The sequence below is a fragment of the Scomber scombrus genome, chromosome 17 (genome assembly GCF_963691925.1).
Source record: "Scomber scombrus chromosome 17, fScoSco1.1, whole genome shotgun sequence".
Lineage (NCBI taxonomy): Eukaryota > Metazoa > Chordata > Actinopteri > Scombriformes > Scombridae > Scomber > Scomber scombrus.
In genome coordinates, this window is record NC_084986.1 from 12,825,687 (window position 1) to 12,851,839 (window position 26,153).

Below are 26,153 nucleotides of genomic sequence, written 5' to 3' on the forward strand. Positions count from 1 at the left end.
GTGCTTTAATGGAACCTCACAATAGTTCCTGAAATGAATAACAAAAATAAGGAACTGTTGCTACTGAGTTGTCTCTGAAATAACACATAATGATAGACACACTTTTTGATCTGTATGGATGTGCACATATTAACCCTGGCGTTCGAATTTGTCTTTGGCCTCTGAGGTTCTCTAAAGTCCGTTTTGGCTACACTGTAATAGTGAGTACGATTTGTTAATTGATCCCTGAAGCTTTTTTTATGAAGGGATTCAGATGTGCAGTGTTTAATTCTGCTCAGTGTTAAAATGCAAAAAACACACGGTTAAGCATCATTCTGTGTCTCATTCAATCTCTTACAAACACAAGGTTTTAACAGTCCTGCTTTTTGTTATTTTCAGCAATTTTTCATCATCTTGCGTTCATTTACCAGCCTTACACACACACACACACACACACACACACACACACACACACACACACCACCTACATACATAAAAATGAACATGTAGTAAAGAAAACCCAGCTTCACCTTTCATCACACACTAGCTACTACAAATAACTGTATTTTGGAGTTATTGTATGCAAACTTTAAAGACTGTTTACATAGAGACTCTGAAAAACACTTTTCCAAACAGTTTTTCAGAATGAGATGAATTTGGAGCTGAGTGCACAAGGGTTATTGACTGTGCTTTGCCCCTAATGTTGGACAAAGATTAAGTATTACAAAACAATCTCTCACTTGTTTACTCTTTCACAAGTATTATTACATTGTGTGTGTGATTAAGCAATAAAGATTACTGTTCTAAGTAAACGATCGGCAGTATGCTGAAATTGATCATATAACCCACACTGTAGCCTGTTTTTTAATGCAAATCTAATAATAACAAACCTATGCTGCATGACTTCCATGCAAAAAAGAGTTGGAGACAGATTTGAAAAGACTCAACAAAGTCGCATGAGAAAGCTGTGCAGGGTCAGGATGCGGGGGCAGTAATAACTTGCAGACATTCTCCTGCGGCTCCAAGGATGAGCTGAGAAAGAGATGTTTGATATCAGACACCTGATATATCGTCTGTGAGTTGTGTGTATGTAATGAGTGTTTAATGCACACTCTACCTCGAATAACTTCTTCTGCTGGCTCCTTTTTTCATTATGGCTGTAGGAGCCTGGGAAGCTGCTCTGTCCAGCTGCCGCCAGAACTACAGTGTACAGCTTTCCAAAACCACACACCAAACTTTGACCCAATGTTAAACACTATTAATTCACTGGCTCAGTTTTGAGCCACATGGTTCTGGGCTTCTCGTAATGAGTGTGTGAAAGTCTAAAGTTTAGTCCAGTTACATGCAAACTGGGTGTGGTTTGTAGCATCTCATGTTCAAACAGCTCGCTCAAATGTTCACATGGATTTATATTACTCATGTTTAGCTTTGCACAAAGGTGCTATGCCTCTCATTCAACTTAATTCTTCCAATTCACTTGTGAGAAAAATGAAAAAAGGGGGGGCTTTACTGCCATGCTTTACAGTTAAAATAAAAAAATCCTCTCAATGAACCCACTCTGTTCTGATTGGCCAGCTTCCAGGAACTACCCATTGGCAGACTTGTCATAGCCAGTACAGTCATAGAATTTTGCTTCTTTTTGTCGTTCTTTACTCAAAATTTCAACTTCTCAAATACATCTGTACATGTTTGAACCCAAATCCTATCCGAAAAATGCAAGTGGGCAATACAAACAACCCATGGAACAATCTTAGCAACAAAGGCCAACGGACGGCTGTTTGTGGTCATGTGCCAACAATCTGATATCATCAAGAGCAAGAAGAAGAGGTAACTTTGTAAACCATGCATTCAATGAAGCCTGGGTTTCTGACTTTAAGGGAGCATTTTTACATGTTCACCACAAGTTATGGAACTTGTTGGACATCTGATACCACAACAGTATAAAGATAACAGAAAATCACAAAAAGCATGTTATGTCCCCTTTAAAATAGAAGCACCAGAAGGGTTACTGTATATCCTGCGTCTTTGTCCCTAGTACACGTCAACAATCCTTTGTTAGACCCTCACTGCCTGTAAATGTGCATGTCTTTCAAACACTATGCCCCCAGTTTGTTATGCAGGCTGTTGAAATTTTAGATAGAAAAGCCACAGAATTCATTATATAACAGTTTCCACGGTCTGAGTAAGATACTATAAACTACCGCACTCATTCTTAGTACATTACAAAATATAATTTTCCATCCTTAGTCTCCGCCTCGATTATTTATCTAGTGTAGAGCCCGACCAGTGATGGTCTGAAATATCACAATGATATATTAATTTTTCCACATAAAAACATAACTTTCAAACATTTTTGATCCCTTGGGATCCCTTAAATTCTTTTAAGACTATTTTATTGGTCTGTAATTTGCTAATACGTTTCTAACCATTTCCAAGAAGTTTCCTGGAATTAAACTCTGTTATTTGGTACAAATTATAGGGAATGTGGGAATGACTTTAAAAGAATAGCTTTATTTAATCCCAAGAGAATATTTATTCAATCTTCATTTATTATTGAACACTATTCTGCATATGTGTTGATATAACTGCTTGCCCGTAGACACATTTTATATTTTATATTTTTGCATGTTCAGCTAATCTGCTGTGCACTGACTAAAGATCATTTTAAATGAATTTGAAATGTACCAAAGTCTTGTTTCTCTATAATTAGTATCAAATGAAATCATTATTTCCAGGAAATATATTGGACATTGATAGAAGATTATCTGGAAATTCCACAAAATAAGGTAAATTGTGATTGGGATATGTACTAACGAGGACATTTTACAGTCGAAAAATAAATGTCATTGCTCTGTGGGGGGAAAAAACAATGTAAACACTGTTTCTTAATTATCTAGAAACATGTCTTTGGCATTTTTGCACTGGAATTTGTTGTTACTTATCAGCTAATATCACCCCAAAATATTGGCCCGATTGATATATCCGTCTATTTCTAATCTAGAGCACAGTTGGTGAAAAAGTAATGACAAGCAGAAACAGAAATGGAGAAAGTGATACTAAAGACATTCAGAATATATAAAGAGAAGAGGGATTAAAAGTGAAAGTACACACTTTGAAATTTGAGGAATACCAACAAAATTATAATAATTATTGGTTTAAGCAGTTTGTTGCCACCCCAGGTGAAATGAAACAGCACTGATTAAGCATGTATGGTATTACTTGTTTAAACAGCACGCCCTTCTCTGGATCAAAATATTCACCCAATGTTAATCCAAAACCTCTGTGACTATGTTTGTGTGTAGGTGTGCAACCCACTGAACCCAGTGCCCTCAGTGCATACTTGGTATTGTTGTTGTCTGTGCTTTTGTATACCACAGACACCTATTCATTTAATTCTGCACTCCCAGGCCAATGAACTTAAGAAAGAGCCACTGTGTGTGTGTGTGTGTGTGTGTGTGTGTGTGTGTGTGTGTGTGTGTGTGTGTGTGTGTGTGTGTGTGTGTGCGTGTGCGTGTGCGTGTGCGTGTGTGTGTGTGTGTTTTGGGGTCAGGTTTCCTTCATGTCACCACTAAGATCGATGGATGTGACCTCTGACTGCTCCAATTTGTATATAAACATGGCACTGACCAATCAGGGCATCGCGTGGGTTTGTGCCAACCAATGAGAGTCTCTGGCAGCATCGTGCTCTGTGGCACTCCCATCTTTTGTCTGTCAGGATTAGTGCCGTGGCAACGCTGGTCGCCCGGGAGGTGAGTTTCCCAGAGCAGCGGCACCAGGACAGAAACAGACCACTGATGGTAAAACTCACTTCCTTTCGGGCCAATTGGGAAACAGAGTTGGAGCGGGGATTGTGTATGTGTGTGTGTCGCTCTGTTATAACTACTGCTTCCAGACCCAAAACTTCCACCTAGACTGCCAACTCTAATGAGGTGCCATCCTGAGCAACAAGTGGAAAGTGCGTTTGTCTGTGTGTGTGTGAGTGAGTGAGTGGGCTGTCCCTTGTGTGTATTCTCTTCTGTGTGGGGTACTCTGTAGAAAAGTCACCCCACTCTCCCTCCTTTTTCTGTTGGTGGACTGCAATCAGCCAGCAGGGTGGTGGATTGTAACTTGAAGTTCTAACCCTACACTCATGAAATCAAAGACCACTATTAATGGTCAGTATTTGATCTGCAATTGCCATTCAAACTATTTTTTATCCTGCAGTTACTACCAGTCTATATTGTAGTTTTTGCTGTTAGTGGCAGGATCCACCATTCCTGTGCAGATTTAAATTCAGGGACGGATTTAGTGGTTTGGGGGGCCCAGTCAAACTCTGTCTTGTATTATGTTTACACTTGGTGTTGGTATTGGCAGTGGTAAAAAAAAAAAAAAAAAAAGTACTCAAAACTGTAGGCAAGTGGGGACTCCTAATGCATTCAAATGTATAAATAAATCTAAAGCTGTTTGGGGCCATTTTAGTTGGGGGCCCCAGGGACCTGCCTTGCCTAATGGTAAAGTCAGCTCATGTTCAAATGGCCTTCACACACACAAGGGATTCAAAGGAACCGATACATGCATGTAATCCAAATGTCCCTCTCATGCTGTTCACGTTACATTCTCTGAACACAGTAGTAGCAGTATTAACAGTAAACAGTGAGGCTGATAACATTGAGATAACATTACAATGGATTAGGTGTTGCATCATTGCCCCTGTGCATTTCAAAGCAATTAGAAGCATGGAAATTGCAGCCCCCGTCATTAACAATTAAAAGTACTTCATAGAGAATTAATTTCAGAATGTAAATACGTTCAGTAGCTGGATGTGAAGATTCTCAGTCATTCAGGTCATGGTATATGCAGAAGGGCTAAGGCTAAGTGGGCTTGCATCTAAAACAAGTGTAGTTGTCCTTGCCTAGCTATTGCAGAATATTCAGTGCCAACTATAAATAGTGCCAAATATGTGGCAAATCATGAAAATGAAAGTCTTTAGATGGCGCTGACATGAGGGTAAAAATGATGGCATGGGTGATAAAACAGAGATCAAAATAGGATTGCCAAGCACAAGATCAGCCACGCACTATAAGACTTGTCAAAAGTCATTTGCTGGATAGAAGCCAATCATGTTTTTCCAAGTGTAATTTAAGCCTGTTTCACACTGCTTATACTGGCTGAGACTGCTGGATGTGAGCCAAGATAAACCTAACAACCGATGTTCATTTAGTGCTTAAAACATGATTTGGCTCATATGCTGCTAAGAAGAGCCAGACTGACTTCAGCATTACTCTTTCTTTCTGTAAATAGACTGCTGCATCCACTGCGTTCAGGATACGTCATCATGAGAAATACCACTAGCAGTTTATAACAACATTTTGTAAGAACTGAGCTGACAATGGAGTAAGGTTTTTGAGGTTAGGCTTTTCATGAATTAGACACCGTTAAAGCATCATAATCAAACGCAGGTTGATGGAGATAGGAGAGGATTGTACCTTGGAGTCAAGACAGTGGAGCAAGTGGAAGATGAACACAGTTAAATGTCACTTGACAGTCGGATGATCATGATGGTAGATGGTTAAGCACTCACTCTGAAAAACATGAGGTATTAAATCAGATTGGAGGACAGCTGATCGATCAGATATGAATAATATTTGTGAATGAGAAGAGCTTTTGACAGCACAGAAAAGAGGAAATTAGTTAAAAACTGGAAATGTATTAAAATGAATGAAGATTTGAGCTGGAAGATGAACTCACCAGCAGGAGAAGGACTGAAGTTTAGCAAAAGCTTCATAATATTAATATAATAAGGCTTAATATGCCCAACGTCACTAAAACATGATTAAATCAAGTCATGATATAAGTGGAGGCCACCTCTCCTACACTTCCTCTCCTTCACTTCCTTTCCTCCCTGCTAGTTTATCTTTAAGCTATTTCAGATGTGGACAAATCATTTCTATAGGTTGAACCCTAAAGCACACACACACATACACACACACTGTGGTTGCTCTCTATTTTTCCGGCCCTAAATCCTATTCATGAAATTGCAGTAAGCCCAAAGGAAGACAAAATGCTGTCTGCTGCAAGTTCATGTCATGAGTCGCTAAGTTAACTTAAATTATGTTCATGGAAACACTTAAATTGACCTCTATCTCATCTTTAATGACACAGGTGTGTGTTTGTACCTGCTCAGGTGCGCCCAAGATGACTTTATAGCAGAGTTCACTCCTGTTGCAAAGAAATGTGTTCATGCATTTATCCCCTCTACACAGTGATCCCCGCCAGGAGCATCCAGAAGCTCCAGTACATTCAGAACAGTGCTGCCAGGATCCTGTTGAAAATGCAAAAACACGAACATAATACACCAATTCTGTTTTCATTGCTCTAGCTCCCTGTCTCCTTCACGGTTGACTACAAAATCCTGCTGTTCACATACAAATCCATCAACAGATATACGCCTCACTATCTACAGGAACTGATCACACCATAAACCTCCACCCACACCTTCAGATCTGCCAGAAGCTGGCTACTCTGAACCCCTCAGTAACAAACATACTATAATAACCACACTGCAAAAAACAAAAAGTTCAAGGCAACAAACTTCGATTAAAGTTTAAGTTGGACAATTAAACTAAAAATGTTGTTTTGAGTTTGCTCAACTTTGAATTCTGATTTTTGTTAACTCAACCATAAGTTGCAACTTATAACTTTACATTGTAATAACTTTGAATCCTTACTTCTACTAACTCACCTGTAAGTTGCAGTAATATTTTACATTGTAATAACTTTGAATTCTCACACACATAGAACCCACTTTAATTTAGTTAAGTTAGTATAGTAGAATAATTTAAGAGGAATTTAAAATTGCACACTGCAATAGTTAATAATATAACTCAAATGTATCAATTAGAACCAATAACTTCCCATCAAATGCATAAATAATTACAGATGCAACATATACATTCAAAACATTTGTTTTATTTAAACTGTGCCTGCACCAAATCCCTTCCAACAGGGCCAAGTAAATACAAACAAATGAGACCCAATTGTCCCAGCCCTAGCAGTCAACTTGTGCTACGCTGTATGCTTGTAAACATCTTTGATGTTGAGTAATCTACTCTAAGATGAAAGATGGAACATAATCATGTATACGAGACCACACAGAACAAGTATGATACACAACTTATCTAATGAATCTGCTATCAAGGTTACTGAGAGCCAGAACTTTTCAGTCTCAAATGCTTTTGTAATACTGCTCAACACTATATGTCATCATCTTACAAACACTGAATCTTAACATGTAACATGTTTAATAAAAACCCCAATTAAGTGCAAGATAAATGTGAGGGAGTGGGAGTTTGAGGTAGATAAGAGTTGAGAGTAAGTAACAGGGAGAGTAAATTAACATGATGTTGGCTGGACAGAAGGAGACTTTTAGACATCAACAATTCCAGATGCAACATTATCAGTTAACTTGTGGATTCACTGAAGGTCATTTTGGGTACTTGAGGTTTAAAGCATAAATCAGCCCAAAGAGGTAAGCAAAAGTAGTTGGCAGGTCAGGGAGATCTTGAAGGAAAATCTCTTCTTCCACAACAACAGCAACACTCACGACACTTGTAGGAGCTGCCTCTTTGCTCTCTTCAAAGAAGGACCTGCACCATCATCTTCACAGCTCCTCTTTTTCTGGTTAATGCTAACTTTGATACAGCCTGCCTGACATAGCTTGCTCATTTTCCATCCATCATACCCCGTTTCACTGCCTGGTTCTTGAAGGCAACTCTACTTCAACTCTACGTCTACTGTCGAGAGCAGAAGTAACTGACTCAATCTGGTCTTTATCAAAATAGGCTTTCACGTCAAAAACTGCCTGAGCAATCTTGTACAAAATTTCTATCTTCATGTCTCTTGTTATGCTGATACCTTTCTTGGTCTCTTCATTTGCCTCATTGCCTTTGCGCAACTTCAACTCCACATCATAGGAGAAGGATGGAATGGGAAAAGGTGAAGGCCACTCTGAGACACTTCGCAGATTGTTCCTGATAAAAGCTGAGGGTGACTCTGCTGGATAAACTCAGACTCTTGATGAGCAAGACGGGGTGTCTCAAAGAATCTGCAGGATAGCATGTTCAGGTGATAACTCATGGATATAAATCAAATTACAGAGAGCATTAATAAAGTCTGGGTCCTCATATTGTAGTGTGAAGCTGCCTTGAAGTTCAACTGATTCAGGTACTTCAGGAACCACCACTTTACGGGACATTCTTGGGGAGATTTTCACCAGCAGCAATAAGAAACAAGAAACAAGGATAAAGGACAACATTTGCTTTAGAAATTGTCTTTGGTTTATTCACCTTGTCTGAATACTTGTAAGGAAATGAAGTGATTAGGCTGTTCAGTCTGTCTGAAGTAATATAGCCTTTTGAAATCAACTTCTTAAGACACAAAGACAGTTCAACTGTAATAACACCTTCATAAAAGTTGTGCAATATGTCTGGAGAAAAACCAGGGACGGGGTGAAAATAAGACAGATGCTTACTTAGTACACATTCACTTTTAACACCATTTAGGGGAGACCGGGGCTTGTTGTCACACTTTTTACACTCTTATATATTTCTTGGAATCAATACATCATATTAAAAAAAGTGTACCAGATTAAAGACCAAAGACTCAGGTATATATTTTGTATTCATGTCATTTTCATGTCTTGTGTCAGTGCAGAGTTATAGGCAATCAAATGGAGAGTGTGAACATGTGACATGTTGCCCCACCATTGGGTAAGTTGTCTCACTATACGGGGTAAGATGTCACACTGGATTTTGCAACTAATAAAACAAGGACAAAATTATTGTTGTTCTTTTTCTTTTACTTGAAAGTGAACATTGAAGTCAGGCACAGACAATGTTTATCATTGAGTTTGAAAAAGTAATTGAACATGGCCATTGAACAAACGTTAACACAAAATATTATGCAACATACACTGGATTAAAGTCCTTGGGAACTGCTGGCTCTCAGCCTCAAATGCCCGTTTTACCTTTCTTAAACTCAAAATTCCAGATTGAATTGAACTACAAAAATTATGAAATTTAAACCAGTCCTGAAATGTGGCCATTGTTCCAACAACTGGAAGATCCATTCATAAAAACTCAAACAAAACCTGATAAACGAATTTCCTCACTAAGTCATACGTGACAACTGACCACAAAATGACTGAGACATGTTGCCCCAAACTACCATGTTTGCTAAAGCTAGCTCTAGTTTAAAGTTAGCTTAAAACAGAACAATGATTGAAGTATGACAGGATGTCTTAATCTCTCCTCTAACAAGTCCACATTTATCACTGTTAGGATTTTTACCTGAAAGAAGCTTATTTTGAAATATATCAAGTTGATATTTTTTACTTTGGGTTGTGCAAAATGGTTAATTGGTGCTCATCTCAGCTCACAATGTGCTATTCTCTTCTCAGACAGGACATGACACCTGACCATATAAAGGAACAAAACTAGTATTCCACTTTTTAGTTGCGCCCTCTGGTGGAGAAGATAATTGCAATGTGACAACTTACCTGTGTGACAACAAGCCCCGGTCTCCCCTACATGTGGAACATTTTCATTATTAAGTTGTACAAGAAATGTATTGTGCTGTTCTCTGGAACATAGCTGAAAATCAAAAATTGCATTGGTTGCTATTTCACCTCGATTTGTCAAACAAAATCTACAGAAATTGTTTACATTGAAACTCTCCTGAAAGCCGGCAAGACACAAAATACTGAACCTTTTACATAGTTATTACGAGTTTGCACAAACACCCCTGTTTGTTGCAGTGTTTTAAATCCTTAATTAAAGGATTGAGAGACTTCTCATAACCAAACTGCTTAACATCACAAGTCTTTCCAAGGAGAGCTAAATGAATTGAGAGTAAAGTGGAACAAAACTTTGAGGGTAAATTAAGAATCACCCAATAAACAGCAGTAATCTTATGAATTTTCTTTGATGTGCCTAACTGGTTACACAATTCAAAACCATCTATATATAGACGTAATGCAATAAACACCTCCTGTTCTCCAAAAAGTTAATTTTGCTTAAAGTATTTACCATCTTGAAAAGTTTTGTAATACCCTGGAGTACACTCTTGACTGAAAACAAGCTTTTCCAGAAACTCTACTCTATTCATTAAAAGGTCAATAACCTGATTCACAAAAACATAAAAGTAGGCTTTTCTTGAAGACCAGTCGTACAACAACTCAGTTGGTTCAATGATGGAGAAATGCTCACCGAAATATCTATTTCTCCTATAATCCGTTGATAATGTACCTTTTTCTGATGTCGTAACACGTGTTGGATTTTTTTCAAACACAATGTTACATATCTCTTGAACAGCTTCTTCCCCAACTTCAATATTATGTTTTGCAAAGACCTCTTTGAGAATTGCAGTTCTATGAAACTTGGAAAGGGACAAAATATCATTCAATTATTCTATAATTGCCTGTATTGCATGTTTCGACACATGTAGCAGTTATTGCATACGAAGAAAAAGGGAAACTAATCTGTGCTTGAGTATTTCGGAATCTACATTCTGTACACAATCAGGTTCACCTTTTTCTGTGAAATCCAATCTAGGACTACTTTTCAATGAAAATCCAGCTTCAGGATTAACATTACGTGGCTGGTCTGTGTAACTAGACTGAAAATCACTTATTTCCCCTTATTGGTGTCAGTAAATCTCTTAGCTTATGGTTTTTATGATTCTGTGATGTATGACCATTAAGGCTGTTAAGGCGATTGGTTTCAAAGCTGCACCCTACGAATGGGCAACACTATCTCTCTGCGTCTAAAGTGATGATGCAAATGAATTAATATTTTCTTTTTACAGCAAATGTCCTTGAATTCACACAACCAGCTCTGAAATGTTAAGATCTCTTGCCTTGGGACAGTCCTGTGTAATCTTGAAAGTTATGATTTCAAAGCACTCATGGTCCTAAAAGTGCAACAACACACTGTGTGGATGCAAGGCCAAGTCGGTAGTGTTTCAACAGAACAGCTTCAACAGCATGGGTGAACTTGCAGAACTTGCAATGCATTCAATCTGAAAAACAAAGGTGACAATTTGCTGGGAATAAGCAAAAAAGTCAGTAGAAATTTTTAACATTTTAATAATTTAATGACAATGTAAACAGTAGGCTGGACACTTGAGTTGACAAGACTGACAATATAATATTGTGTCCTGTTTTAAATTTTAATACATTTTGCTGCAGTAAAGATGAATTACAATTAATTTATATAAATTAAGGACATGCAACTCAACAAATAACACCTACAACAGTCTAGGTAAGCCTTGTTTTTAGCCTGATGAAGCATTGTGAGCATCAGTTAGTCGCTAGCTTTCACTAATGACTGTTAAATTAAATATAATTCCCTTATCATTTCAACTTAATTAAATTAAAGGTCAGTTAAAAACTTACCAGGCAGCACAACCAGACTGAGACTTCAAGTGAGAAGTGCCAACTCGGAAAGTTGGCTTTCCCACATTTTACAACACAGAAACAAGAGTTAACAAAAAGGTTGTTCCTAACCCTAACCCCAACTAAAAGATACTGCATTAATAACTCACCAAATTCTTTTGAAGCAAACAACTGCTGCTTTGTTACGCTAACTAACATCGCCTCAAATGTCAATAATTTATATTTTCAAGTCTTAACAACTACTTACAACTACCACTTACAAACTACTGTTTTAGGCCAAAAAATATAATTTGGCTTTTTTTTTTTTTTTTAAAGTGCATGGGGGATCAAGCCTTCTGCTCTGCTGCACAATGCCTGTAGAACAGCCTAACAATCTGAGAGCAGCACAGACCCTAGACTCTTTAAAAACAAACTTTCTGTTCAGGAAAACATTTTCAATTTAAATATTATTATTATAATTATCTTTATGTGGTGTGTTCTATGTTACTACAGGCAAGTCTTAAAATGTATATAAAACACTCTACTTTGAATATAATTACTTACTTAAATTACTTACTTAATATAAATACTTTTTCCACAAAATGATCTCCTGGTCTACTACTTCACTGTAAAGTCCATTCTCAGTGTTTGCGCACTGAAGGATTCAAGTTTCCACATCACACAAATGTAAATTGAATATTTGACCAGGATTGGCTTCGAAACTACTTGTGATGTCACAAATCATGCTGGTAAATCCACCCATTAAAATGGAATTTACAGTGAGCTTGGAGAAATTTTCCACTTTCAGCAGGACATTCAAAGAATGTCAAAGAAACATTCAACTGTTTGAACAAGAAGAAAAACACATTTTGAGTGTAGGGGTAATACTGTAGCACTTTCAGTTTCACCATGAATGAAAAGTGTGGTACAAATTAAATTTACTAGCATACCCATGTGCCATGCAGTTATGTTAGTGGTATCTGCATGTATCCTGCCAGCTGTGTACGGTGATTTACCAACTCTGTCTACCAGTAGGTGTGAGTTTGAACTCTAACACTATAAATCACAGAGTTTATAAATTATTTTCTCTCCTATCAGCAAATGAAACTAAATATTTATTATGTCAGAGAGGGCACACGCACACATTTGAGGAGCTGCCGCGTGACGTCAGACCCGAGTCGCCCTTGTTCCAATCAAACAGGGGTTTTTTTCTTTTTAAAAAGCAAACACATCTAAAAAGCAATGTGTTATCAAATTGTGTTTAATTATCTTTTTGACTGGGATGTGTTATGGGTGGGAATACAACACACTCCATAAAGTTTTTTACAAAAAAAAAAAAAAAAGGTGGGTGGGGGTGGGTTTTTTTTCAAAGGCTCGGGCGTTGCCAAGACAACCACCCCAGCAACTTCTGTTGTCATTAGCTACCCAGCTGGCGTTCGGAACGACCCAGATGCATTAGCTGTTAGCAAACAAGCTGTACAAAAACATCAGATAACGCTAATCAGTATCGATATCTACAGTATAAGTACACAAACAATGGACTCAAATTCGTTATATTATTCCTTGGAGCTCGTTGCTGGTACTGGATGTACTTTAAACATTGAGCAAAAGTCCGCCCTGCAAACTTCCCTGGTGATCCTGAAGAAAAACTACAAGTTCCACAGAGTCTTGTTTTGGGGCAAAATTTTGGGATTAAAGGGGGATTATTATATTGCTCAAGGGAGAGGAGAAGATGAGATGAAGGATACAACGAATCTGTACAGGTAAGATGATTTCACCTGTGATTTCACATCATTGCACTGAGTGTATTTCTGCCACTGATGTGTGTGAAATCTGTCTGCCTGTTTGTTATCTCCAGCTTCAACTGCATGGACTGGTTCCTGCTTCCCCCTGCCACACACACTATGATCGAGGAAGTGTCCAAAACTGCAAGGGGTCGCTTCATGGGTGACCCCTCATATGTGTATGAGCTCCTTGAGATCCAAAGGCAAGGAGAGGGGGATGATGCTGTAGAGGAGGAGGTAGTGGTGAGTATGATCAACAATAAACAGTGTTAAATTACCCACAGCTTGATTATTATGAATCCATCTGTCTACTGTCATGCAAACAAAATATTTGAGCACATCATTTATTCCATCGAGCATTAATGACAGCCAAAACAAGTGCACATATGGGACCAAAATTAAATATACAGTTCTATAAAGAAGAAACTGCTAAAAACACAGTGGTCCTTTGCCAACAGATACAGCTCTATTTAGTCTCACGGGTCTGTTGCAACGAAACAAATGAGTGGCTGCTTCAATTGATGATGAATGACAGGAAAAGAGGTAATAAGGTTCTTCAATTTCCTGGCTGAAATGAACGCTATCTGTACTGTTATGAAATTCCAGACCAAAGTGAATGAGGAAAAGAGGCTGGCAGTGACAGTTCATCAGATTGATGAGGAAGTGTCTGTGGTACCACGCAGCGCATTCATCAAGAGTCCACACGGCCTGGTCCAGATGAACCGCAGCTTTGGTGGTAATATAGATTACTCTGCCACATGTTGTGTCTCATTACAGAGTGTGAACATTTGCAGCGGCATGCAACTGACCCTGAAGTGTTTCATTAAGAACGGCTACAATGTGGTATTTATTTTATGTAATCTCATATGTATTTCATGTCGATGAATTGTGAATTGTTTCCTCAGGTCTCTCTCACTCAGAGGCAGGAAAGCTTGACAGTTTCCTTCACCTCTCTGAGTCAAAGAATCTAAAGAAGAAATCCATCCTGGAGATGGCTGATTTGAACCCAGCCATCGACTTCCTGGATGTACTGAGCGATGACATTCCCAAAGGTGAAACGACAGAATTGCATGCAACCAGATATCAAAATTTTCAAGATTTGTTGCCAGTATTTCAGCACACAAACACACTGTTTTTGGTGTGTCTTGTAATCACTGAGCTCTAAGAGGTTTTGTAAGGACACTATGGCAAGTCAAACCAGTAGAGAAAGGGTCATCCGATTATAACACACACATATTTTGAGCCAGGTGGGTTCCAACTGCCTTGCTACATTATGACCAAATGAGCTGTGATTCAGCATTAATCATTATGTTGATTTATCTGACAAAGTCTAAGGAATTTCATCCAAGCAACTGAATCATTTTAACAGTAAAACGGTCGGTTAAGCAACCAGATAAACTTTTGAAATAAATTCCAAATCCTTGAGATGTCAACAGACCTTCCAGATGGGATAGGTTTTCTGGGAATATGTTCTCATCCAGATTCATGTGCAGGGGTCTCATAGCCTGAAAGATGCACCCATGTACAGACTGATTGCTCAGATTCGTAGGAGATGAAACTGAAACAGCTCAAATAATCACTGCAGGGTTTTTGCAAGATTAAAACCATTAATAAACAATGGAAAACTTCCATGATTGCCACATATTTCCCAGAGTGCATCAGTGTTATAAAACATGTTAAGGTAAAATTAGTCCTTACAGGCAGGAAGTGTTTCAATTTCACCTCATGTGCTTGATGTAGGTAATTTACTTTAGTTTGTCATTGTTGAAAAGATTAAATGACGAGTCGTTGAGGTTTGTGTGTTCGGATGCTGTTGGGAAGCTCCTGCTATAGTATTACATATGATAGGACACTGAAAACCATAATGTGAATTTAGAGTGTGTTAAGTTGTGAGGTCTGTTGTTTAGCTGGATGTAATCCAGACCACAGTGAATCTTGATAAAGTGAAGCTCTGGAGCTACAACTGTGAGTGCGTGAAAGAAAGAGGAAAATATTTAGTGCCCGTGTCCTGACATGCAACAGATGTCTGATTTAAGAGGGTTTACACGTGTATACTGTGCTTGTGTGTGTTCTTTGAGTTGATACGGACGTCAGCAGTGTCATCACTGCAGCAGACATTACACAGCTGTAATCATGCCACACTTGCTGCAGCTCTCGTAACAGCAGGGCCACTTCCTTTTGCTGAAATGAGAGAGTTAACATTTTAAAAAACGGGACACCGGGGAAAATGCGGTATGTTGTATCTTCACGAGAAGACAGGTGTTTTCCTCTGAGAGCCCAAGTTGGGCTCCCCCTCTTTTCCACAACAATCCTGGAAACAGTTTGCAGCTCGAGAATTATGGCTTCAGGTTTCCCTTCCCTGCAGTTACAACCTGGACATTATGTGTAGCATTACAAATACTGTGCCTAAATTCAAAGTCGCTTTTACTCGAATCATACTTTGCCGGATGAATCCAAATGCATAAAAGCGGTCACGCCACAATCTAATCTACTATAACTACCTCCCTTTTGTGTAAAGGAATCAATCAAATGGCTTTATTGTTTTTGTAGCAGCAGATCCAGTTCTTGTTTTTGAGTCTCAGGGTCTTGGGTTCATGGTCACACCCTAACATATTAAGAAACAGGTTTAGACTGACTACAGATATCAGAAACACAAACGGTTGATTTATTGGAGTGTTCCTTGGCTGCCTAAGCATGTGAAGAGTATAATCTTCTTGGAATAATTTCTAAAGATTACTGTTGTCTCTTTTTCAATTCAGCGTAGTCTGTGAACATGATGTGGCAGCATCCTGCAATAAACATCAATGTTCTCCGCAGGCAGGTGTTTATAAAAAGGTCATCAATAATGCAGACAATTAAACCGGTCCGTGAATTACTAGTTGGCTTTTAACTTTGATACACAGAGCTGAGAATTTTTATATAATCTTTTTTTTTTTTTTTTTGTAGGATCGTGGAGTCTTCAGTTTGAATGTGCCAGCAAAGTGTGTGTGATTCGTAGCCTGCTGTGGCCTGGCCGGACCTTCTACCACGTGCCAATGACACCGCAGCATGGATACATCTACATTGGTGATGGGACCAAGAATTTGGACCTTCCTTTCATGCTATAAACAGACATTTTAAACTTATTTCAAGCAACTAATTTCTCGTTCTCATCAACCCTCAAAACCAAAATGCAACATATAGCAGAATTGTTTTTGTCTGATCCAAAAAACTAATAAAAGAGGTAGAGTGATACAGTTTGCAACTACAAGCTTTTTGTTCCATTTAGTTCTCATGCAAAAAGCTTTTCCTATACAGTAAACACATGTTGAGAGGTGGAGTAAACAGACAGATTTTATTTGCACATCTGTGTTTCTTTGATTATACACAGTCAACATACCACCTACTTTGAAAATGTGACACTGACCCACTTGTTGCTATCTTTATGTTAAGTTGTCACTTCAAGGGCTTTTTGAATACCAACAGGGACAGAATAGATGGCTCTGGGTGGGGCTGAGCATGATTAATTGAAAGTATGACGCAGCTTAATAAACAAAAGGTACAATAAATACAGATGGATAAATCTTTTCCCAGGGCTGCATGTCAAAAGTCAGTGTAGATTGCAGATGTGGTTGAAAGACCGGGTTGAGTGAAAATCCACCAGAATCTGCTTCCTTGTGGTCCCACCGGCCTTCCTCCAGTTTCAGTGCTGATTTGTGTGGTTTTCTGTCCTTCAGTGTTTTGTGTAAACTGGTTTAACGCTGTAACGTACATTGTCCTTGAGTGCTGGGTGGCCAACGGGCATGCGATTCTTACACCACTTCAGTCCTTTTTTATAGATGGGTTTTACCGAGTCAATGGACCAGCGGGTCAGGTATCTGTACAATAAACAGCAGATACAATTTTAAGTTTGAGTTGCACTGGGACCTACTCATCCTGACCATTTATAGATAATGGTGAGAAACACACAGACATGTACACAAATGCATACACCACCTGTTGAGTTGTTGCTTTTTTGGGACGTGGCCCTCTGGAAGTTTGGGTTTGTGGTCAGGAAGCAGACCTTGAACAAGCAGGAAAGTCATTTCTATTAATGTAAGAAATTCTGCCATTATTCAGTAAAGCTGGTAAAGGAACAAAATAATAATTGGGTTCTATTAATGCTACATGTTAAATGTATAAGTAATTTGGAAGTACTTTTACTTGATTTCTCGCTGAGATGATGAGAAGATTGATACCAGTCCCATGTCTATACGTTCAGTATTAACTTCAACTAGGAGGCAATTCTTGACTTAGTATAAAGATTAATAGCAGGAGGAAACAGCTAGCCTGGCTCTGACCAGACTAAATCAACGTAAACACAGCAAGTTGTGGTTTTTTGACGATTTAAATGCTGAAACCTTTTTTTTTTTCTCCTGCAAGAAAGAAAATCTGAGTATTTCCCAAAATGCTGAACTATTCTTTATGCCTTTGTTTCATTACCACTTCATGTTTTCATCAGTTTGACAGCTGACAGTGTTTGAAATCAATGTAACCGAATTCATGACAGAGACAAAACTTTGCTTCAGTGCTTTAACCTGCAATAAATATGTGGTCTGTAGAGAAGTCTCCAAGCAGACGAGAATGGATAATTTTTTCATGTGTTGGCCCAGCTGTCACAACTTCTCACCATCTCGATAGTGTCGGATTCATTGCCTTTAAGTCTGTATGTGCCTTTTTGTCACCAATGAATTGCATTTTAATCATTTTAAAGTTGTAATTTTAACGTGTAAGAACAGAAAACAGTGTGAGGGAAATTTGAATTTGGAGAGAACAATACGACACAGAAATGGAGCAGGCAGTAGTACAGACCTGCTCTGTGAGCCATCTGCACACATATGGCAATCTTGCGATGCTCCTCTAGACAGAGACCAGTTATTCTCCTGGGCAACATCCCTCCATCTGACTTGATGAACTGACTGAGCAGTAAGACATCCTGGAGGGGAAAAACAAAGAAAGAACATCATGCACTTTAAACGGCTGACACACTTATCAAAATGTCTCATTTGGTCATTACAAGCTGTGAGATGCATTTACCGTGTAGTTGTATTTATGCTGCAGGTTCCATCTGTAAATGGGGCACTTGGCTGCAGGGTTTGGCGGCTGTGGTCCCGCTGGTATTTCCAATATTTGTCCTTCAATCTGATATGTTACATTACTACAGTTAGTCCACAATACACTATGGTAGCTTCCTTATAAAGGCTTAGTATAGTGACTCCTATATTTGAATTATAAGACCTTCACCCCCACTTTGCTATATAACTGTTGTTTGTAGAGGCGTGCCACTGCAGGTCAAAGGAATTGCTCTTTGTTGCATCTCCTCACATTTGAGAAAGCCTCTCCTTGTGGAAACAAAGTGGATCTTACACTTCTAGGCTCTTTGTTGCTCTTGTGACTTTAATGACCTAATCTTGACCCAAAGCTGACACTTTTCAAATGTAATCGATCTGTTAAGTTGCACAACATTTGGATATATGGTCAACATCATTGCATTTTTCCAACCTGAGAGGCCCTGCTTACAGTTAAGATACATTGTGTAAACAGTGCAAACCATGTTTTAGTTATATTAAGTGTTTCAACCTGGCATTTACATCCTCTTATACGGTCCTTAAACATCTCAACAAACTGTGAGGCATCAGCAACTACAAATTATTGATCTTATATGAACAGCATCTACAACAAATGAGCTTTTCTTCAGAAATTAGCATGTTAGTAGTACTAAGTAGTTATCTTCAGTCAAAGCTTTGGACTAGATTTCATGATACTTCAGGCATCTCTGCATACCAAAGTCTGGGGATTTTTAAATTCATTTAACTCTCTAATTGTTTATGCCGACTTATTACCAACGAAACTCTGGAGATCTTCCTCAGTCTCTATGAGTGAAGTGTTTAGAGACAGACTTGTGAGTCTGTGTCTATTAGACAACAGAACAAATCACGGGGTACTTATAACTAATGAAACTGATAGGAACTAAATGTCTAATAATGAAAACAACTCATCATGTCATTATCAGTTTCACATCAGTCTGGTTGTACTTACAGTCGTTGTTTTCCCCTTTTGATTCTCCACAACTGTAAAACAGATGTTGTATAACATTAGGTCTTAATCATGAACACAAACATTGCAGTTACTTATTTAATACTGCAATCCTGACCTTTGAAACGGCCACCACAATCTTTGAAAGACATGTCCAGAGATGGTGGTGGCAGTAAATACAATCAGTGGTAGTGCTTTGATTAGTACAGTAACCGTCTGATCTCCTGTCAAGCTAAATCATAATTCATAACAAACAGGGCCTACATACAGCAATCAAGACACACCATGTGCTTAGGTGACAACTGCTTCCTTTTTTTAAAGTGTCCTTCCACTCAAAATACATTTTTCTTCCTGTTAATTCAGTTGGATGTTTATTATCACTGTGCAGAGTTTGACACTTGAAGGCTGTTTTTACATCCATCTGCTGAAGGTGGAAAGTTTTAGTTTAAAGGACCCTGTGAGCATCGTTTGTGACATCACAATTGGTTTGTAACCAATCGTGATGCAGCATTCAATTCACATTTGAGTGTGATGTAGAAACATAGCCTGGGTATACCCATGCTCTCATTCCAGCGAGATTCTACTTCGCTCAGAAAGTTAGCATGGCCACCAAGACAAAATTTTCGCCTGATATAGGGAACCAATCACAGAACAGGGAGGCGGGCTCAAGATGATGACGACCGTAGAGCGACTCTGTTTACATCCATAGCAGCCACGTAGGAGCAGCAACTGTTCGAAGCAGCAATAGAGTGTGTGCTAAATAAATTGGAAGGCAAGTTCACTTACATGATTTTCCCTTCATAAAAAGGATGTGTTCACGCTGCTCCCTACAGGCTCTGAATATATCATTGTGTATCTTTGATATGATTGGCTGTAAATTTGTCCAGTAGCGTAAAGAAGCATTTGATCGACATTCGTTGATCCCGCCTCAAATACGAGGAAATGAACGACTCCTCGCCAGACCCTACCTCAATCTCACATGAGTTTGAGACGCGGTCTGGTGTTAGCCAGGCTAGTAGAAACATTTATTACACACACAATCAGAATGTACTTTACAGTGAAATATAAGACATTTTGTGTCCGGTTAAATTTTTTGAAATTTAAATTATTTGCATATTTATACATTATGAGTTTTTAATGAGGAAAATATGTTATATTAAGGATTCCACAGTGCTATAAACTACATTCACCCGACACACACAGACACATATCCATACGGTGATGCCAGAGGCTGTTGTGCAAAGTGCCAAACTGCTCTTCAGGAGGAGCTAAACATTCACAAACTGATTGCACAGTCTTGGGGCGCAATTTGGGGTTCAGTATCTTGCCCAAGCGCACTTTGACATGTGGTCTGGAGGAGCCAGGAATCCAACCGCTGATAATCTGACCCACAGCTGCCCAATTGTAATGAGATAACTGAGCTTGTTTTGTAAAATATCAGTTTAGTGTTTTATATACATCTTACAACATGTCTAGAGGGGACATGTAAGCATTACTGACTTGTGAAATGTCACATGTATACATTTTGTTTGACAAAAAATAGAATAAAAATGGTGCACTGTGTGCACAATAGTACAGATACCAACCTACATGTATGACACATTTAAAGATGAGTGGGACTGATAAAACAGAACACTACACAGATTTTGACAAAATTGACTTACAAGAGCTGAAGTTATACAACATTTGAACTAGAATCTCACTGTACTCCTACACAGATGCCGCCTTGATGTTCACAATAGCTTTTGCAATAACTTTTGACCTTTTCTAAACTAAACAACAATTTGTAGCTCAAAGCATTTGGTAAGCATGGTCACATGGTATGTATATACACGTGTATATAAAGAGAGATGCATGAAGAGACAGTTTCACACGGTTTTGTTCGGATTGTATTTGTTTTTTGTAATGTTTATATTGTTATAATTGGGGTGGGGTGCTGCCATTGCATATGTGTATGCATGTATGTGAGAGCATGTGTATACGTTAATGATCTTAACGTGTTGTCCCAACTAATGAGAATCCAAACAAACAACAAACCAAGTAGTCGACAGGTTAATCGATAATGAAAATGATAGTTTGCTGAAAGAGGAGACGTTTTGTAATATTGGAAAGTGAATCACCCTGACCTCATTCAGAAAGTAACATGTTTGTGTTCAAGCGACATTTTAAGAACAAGTGTGAACTGAGACTGACTAATAAAAGTACTCAAATCTCAAGATATTCTATGACATAAAATATTTACACTGAAATGCTTCAATCAATGGAGTGACGTGATGTTAACATGCTGACGTTAGCTAGTTAGCTCAACTGGGCTAATATGGCATCGTTTGAATAAAAGTCTCACCTTGGCGGATTCCTCTGCTCTGAATGGCAAAAGCTGACAACTGGGGGACGTTTATCCTCTGCAGAGCACTCACGTTGCTGCCAGTGACACCAAGTTTTAAACCTGCAAAAGAGGTCCAGACAGACCTCAATACACCGGTGGCTGCCATGTTTACTCCTTGACCTTCGTCTTCGTCTCTTCCTGTTTGATAATCTCGCGAGAGTGAAAACCAGCGACACCCTCGGTGAAGACTTTTCATTACATCCACAAGAAAGTAGACTACACCAGGGTTATTATAGTATGAAATTTGAATTTGTTTTAATCAGGGACCGAGCCGGACGGCAATGACCCTATTGTTTTTTTCCCCAGTTTAGTTTTAGTTAGTTTAACAAGTGATTCAATTGTTTTTAGCTTTAGTTGTATTTTCAGGAATTAACTAGTTTAGTTTAGTTTTTATTTAGTTTTAGTCTTAAATTTTAGTTTTTCAGGTACTTGGAGGAAAGCCTTGATTTGTAGAAGCTGAAAAGGATGAAAGAATACATGACACCAAATATGGTTTATCAACTCATTGTTTATTAAAGGCATTATATTGTGTAAAGTCATTTTATTATTTTATTCTTTAACCATTAATGATACTTTTTCATTGTTCATTGTAATTTTTACTTTGTTTTCTTTTTGTTAAAAACTATCATTTTTATTTTCATTTCAGTTAACTAATAATAACCCTGGACTACACAAGTACACAAATCCATTTAAATTACCAGCGTGTCTGTGGATGAACTTTATGTTTTATTAAATTTATGTATTCTGGCTTTAAAAATAAAAAACTATTGCATGGCCAAGAGGAAATTCCTTCTCAAGACCAGATGAGTTTATTTATAGCTACATATAAATGGATGACACACAAAGTCAAGATCTAAATCTGATTAATCTACAATCACCAACAAAAAAGTGTTAAAGCACAATATCTCACAAAATTAAACACAAGACGGGAAAAAAATGTGGATCCTATCTAAGGGACAAATTCTGAGAAAAAGTGACAGTGGCATCCAGACAGACCTAGAGATAGATTTTTTTGAAGGCCACAAGAGATTCAATATAAAAAAAACTATCAATGCTCATAGCACATGTCCATGTTATTGTCTGCAAGCAGGATTTACATGTGTATAACGTGTATAATAAACTCCAGTATGTACCATTGAGGTATTTTCATTTTCCTGTTGCTTTTGTTTAGATGCTCAAAGTTCATAAAAGAGACAGGGTCACATATGTCAGTCGTCTCTATTCATGCTGAGAGGCACTGAGCACAGCGGTGTAGGAACATGCCAAACTTTTTTGTTGCAGAAACCAGAGGGTACAGGTAGATTCTTCAGGGGCAGATAAAGCAACTTGGAGAAGATAAAGAGTTTGATGTTTGATAGTGTTATCATGAAGAACACTATGGCATTGTCCCAATTGCTATGTTTTTGTTTGCTGTTTTTCAGGATTTATCTCATGGCTTCATCTGCTTGCCTAAAGGAAGCAAAGCAGGCTACATTGCACTTACAGAAGCCCTTACTGAGTAAACTTGCTGAACTTAGTCTTGTGCCAATATGAGCTGTATGATAAATCCTGGCGCAGCCTTCATGAAACTTAACCTTCTTTTGCAGGATCGCCTACAATTGCAAAATTTTATGGTGAGGATTATTGCCCCCTTGTGTGGTTTGCTAAGTTATAATTATTAGATATTTTTTGCAAACAAGTTTCCTTTTGTTCACAGGGCAAGTCTCAATTTTCCAAAGGAAAAAACGAAAAAGTATCATCTGAAAGTTACAACATTTGTTTGACCTTGAGCTTCAGTGAGCATGTAGCACTTTCTCTGTTGATATACTTCATTGTTTCCACAGACATGTGAGTTCTTCTTAGAGTGGTGAAAATAGCACAACAATAAACTAATTTATGACAGAAAGCTGGTTATGAATTTCTTTTAAACATCAAATACTTCAAGAAATGCAGAAAATACTGCAAATTGTAGACATAAATAATATACAATGGTATTAAAACTGCTCTTAATAATATTTTTAATAATGACAATGGATGAAACGATATGTGAAAGAGGTAGCCGGTAGTGAAGAACCCATAGATAATTATCTCTCAACTCCCCTCAGCTCTACAGAGCATTGTAGGGTCTTTTTACTCATTGTTTTGGTTTTATAGACATATTTTTGTATTTTGGCTCAGTCTCATTACTCTCATCAGCATAGTTCTCAGCTGCAGTAGCCAGCACTGTTAAAGCACGGACAAACCTACTGTATATCTGGCATACAAAGTGGAGTATTGTGCAGCTAAAGAGCCAGATATGTCTCAACAGTTAGTAGAGCAAAAACTGAGCTAAACGGGGAATGAATATTTGACTTAACTTGGACTGCTTCTGCTGGATATGTAAATGAGCAACTGTTTACTAAGACGTTGGTCATATCACTTTTAAATGTGATGATATGTCAGTGTTGTGTTTACAGGCTTGTTTCTTCCCAAGTGGCCAAAAAAAGAAGAAATTAAAACAGGTCTGAATTTAATAGATCATCCCTAAGATTAAAATTCATGCATGTATTGTGAGCCAGGTATAAAAAAAATCATTAAAGTGATAGTAATTTGAACAAAGTCAGACTGTGGCAGCTCCTTTAATACCAATGGTCACCTCATAAGTCACATGACCATCTGAAGACAGCCTTTTAGTAAAAAGGACTGCAGTTGACTTGGAACCATGTGGTTGTGAGAATGCCGCTGCAGGCGTCATGGCAACATGCAGAAGGAGGAAGTTAAGAACAGGGGCAGCCATGGTGGGAAACTAATGTGGGCACTGTTGCACAAATCAGCACAGCATGAGATACCCCTGTGCCACATAAAAAGATCACTCAGAGCCTATATTAGTCATCTGTTACGTTTTGTGTAGTCTACACAATTCTTTCATTTAAAACAGACGGAGTGGCTTGGATTCAGTCAGGGGACTGATTTTAATGCAGAGCAGTGATCCTGATGGAAACAAGTCAACTGTCTCCTCATTCTCCTCAGAACTCCCCCCCTGTTTTAATTGACTTACTTGTTGCCAGCCACCAGGAGTGACCCTTTAAAAGGTCAAACAAACACAACTCAACCGAGGAGACTGGACCTCAGCACCAAAGGAAAACAAAAACAGCATCCTGGCGAGTAGAAAACTGCAAAGAGAGTAAAAAATGTTTTCAAACATTTGAAGAGGACTACTCGGGAGCCAATGAGCTATTGTATCACAGGGAGTGCCATCTGCATGAAAAATGGATTCAGAGGCTTTCCTGTCATACATAAAGTGCATTTGAGAGAGACGGATGCAGGGGAGCATGTGTTCATGTTTGTGTGCGTATTTAGGGGTATGACTGAATGAGTGTGTGTATGTGTGAGAAAGAGGACAGAAGCGGGCACTCACAGAAGGCCAAGTGAGGGGAAAACAGGGATAAGAGCCTCTTCAAAGAGCAGCAAATGTGTTGAGGAAGCCAGTGCCATCTAGCACGTACATCCGAATATGTAAGGGAAGGTGGGGGGAAGGAGGACTTGTTGGTACTTGAATAAATAAAGATTTCTGTCACTTGCACAGAAGCTTTACCCAACATCAAATAAGCAGAGGAGTCGATGGACGCGTATTGACATTGATCGTCACTGTGGACCTTGATCTCCACTCCCTGGTCAATGAAACCAGCGTCTCTGTTTCCAGTTGTCTGCTTTGGGAAGCTTCTTCCCTCTCACCTCACTCTGCAAGCAGTGGGGGCCTTTAACCAAACCCTATTCCCTCGAAATAGGCTAATTGTGTTCAGTTGACTTCCTTGGATGCAACAGCCCTTACAAGTTAATCATCCAGGAAAGCCTCTTAGTGACAGCTATGCCTTAATTGCATACCAGACTGTGCCCATCAATCTGGATGGCAGCAAATCCACACATTCCATCTGCATGGGAATGAGATATTCTGTCGAAAACGTTCTCAATGGGAGAAATCTTGATCTAAGGAAGTATGAAAGCTACGCCACAACAGTCAGATTGTGTAATTCAGTGATTTTGATTAGAGGTACCACCCCAAATTCAACTATTCAGATCCCATGGTTTAGTTATAATGACCCTGTTGCAGGTCTTTTTGTGTTTAGGCTCTTGAGCAGAAGCTATCACCAGGGGCCCTTCAGTGTTCACCAAAACATTAAAGGCAAAACAAACTGACCAGTGTGACAATAAAGAGGGGAATGCAGCGGGGTGGGATGGATTTGTTTTTGTGTGATGTGACCGTGCCCGCTCGTCTTCGCTCCAGTCTCAGCTCATCTGCTCATTCCCTGTTGCGTTTTAACAGTTTGTCCAGGGAAGCGGGGTGAAAACGGTAACCTTTTCCACACAGCAATAACTCCCCACCATGACATCGAACCAACATTGCCTCAGCGTCCCTCGGCGCTCGCTGTGAAAATGTCAGACAAGCTCTTTTCATCTGAGGGAAATCCTATCTGATTTACTCTCCCCCTTCTTCCTCAGCTGAGGCGCCTGTTTGTACAGGGCCATGTTTCATTTAAATATCAAAGCCTATGAGGAGGAGAGACACTTTAAATGCCATTTT

The 26,153-nt window shown here is 38.7% G+C and overlaps 2 protein-coding genes across 4 annotated transcripts; one reads left to right on the forward strand and one right to left on the reverse strand.

Moving 5' to 3' along the window:
- The first annotated feature begins 12,868 nt into the window (after nt 1-12,868).
- rsph9 (radial spoke head component 9) lies at nt 12,869-16,371 on the forward strand. Of its 3 annotated transcripts, none has more exons than XM_062437587.1 (5): nt 12,869-13,152; nt 13,248-13,416; nt 13,780-13,909; nt 14,079-14,225; nt 16,120-16,371. In XM_062437587.1, exons 1-5 carry the CDS (start codon nt 12,926-12,928, stop codon nt 16,278-16,280), a joined length of 834 nt encoding a protein of 277 aa, XP_062293571.1. In that variant the 5' UTR covers nt 12,869-12,925; the 3' UTR covers nt 16,281-16,371. The 3 variants fall into 3 exon arrangements, with proteins under 3 accessions (XP_062293571.1, XP_062293573.1, XP_062293572.1); XM_062437589.1 differs by having other exon boundaries at nt 13,825-13,909; XM_062437588.1 differs by having other exon boundaries at nt 13,248-13,413.
- Nucleotides 16,372-16,498: 127 nt separating this feature from the next.
- mrps18a (mitochondrial ribosomal protein S18A) lies at nt 16,499-21,732 on the reverse strand. Its single transcript, XM_062437354.1, has 6 exons — nt 21,572-21,732; nt 19,231-19,262; nt 18,229-18,333; nt 18,004-18,127; nt 17,149-17,215; nt 16,499-17,030 (listed from the first exon to the last, which is right to left on the reverse strand). Exons 1-6 carry the CDS (start codon nt 21,717-21,719, stop codon nt 16,886-16,888), a joined length of 621 nt encoding a protein of 206 aa, XP_062293338.1. The 5' UTR covers nt 21,720-21,732; the 3' UTR covers nt 16,499-16,885.
- Nucleotides 21,733-26,153: the final 4,421 nt, after the last annotated feature.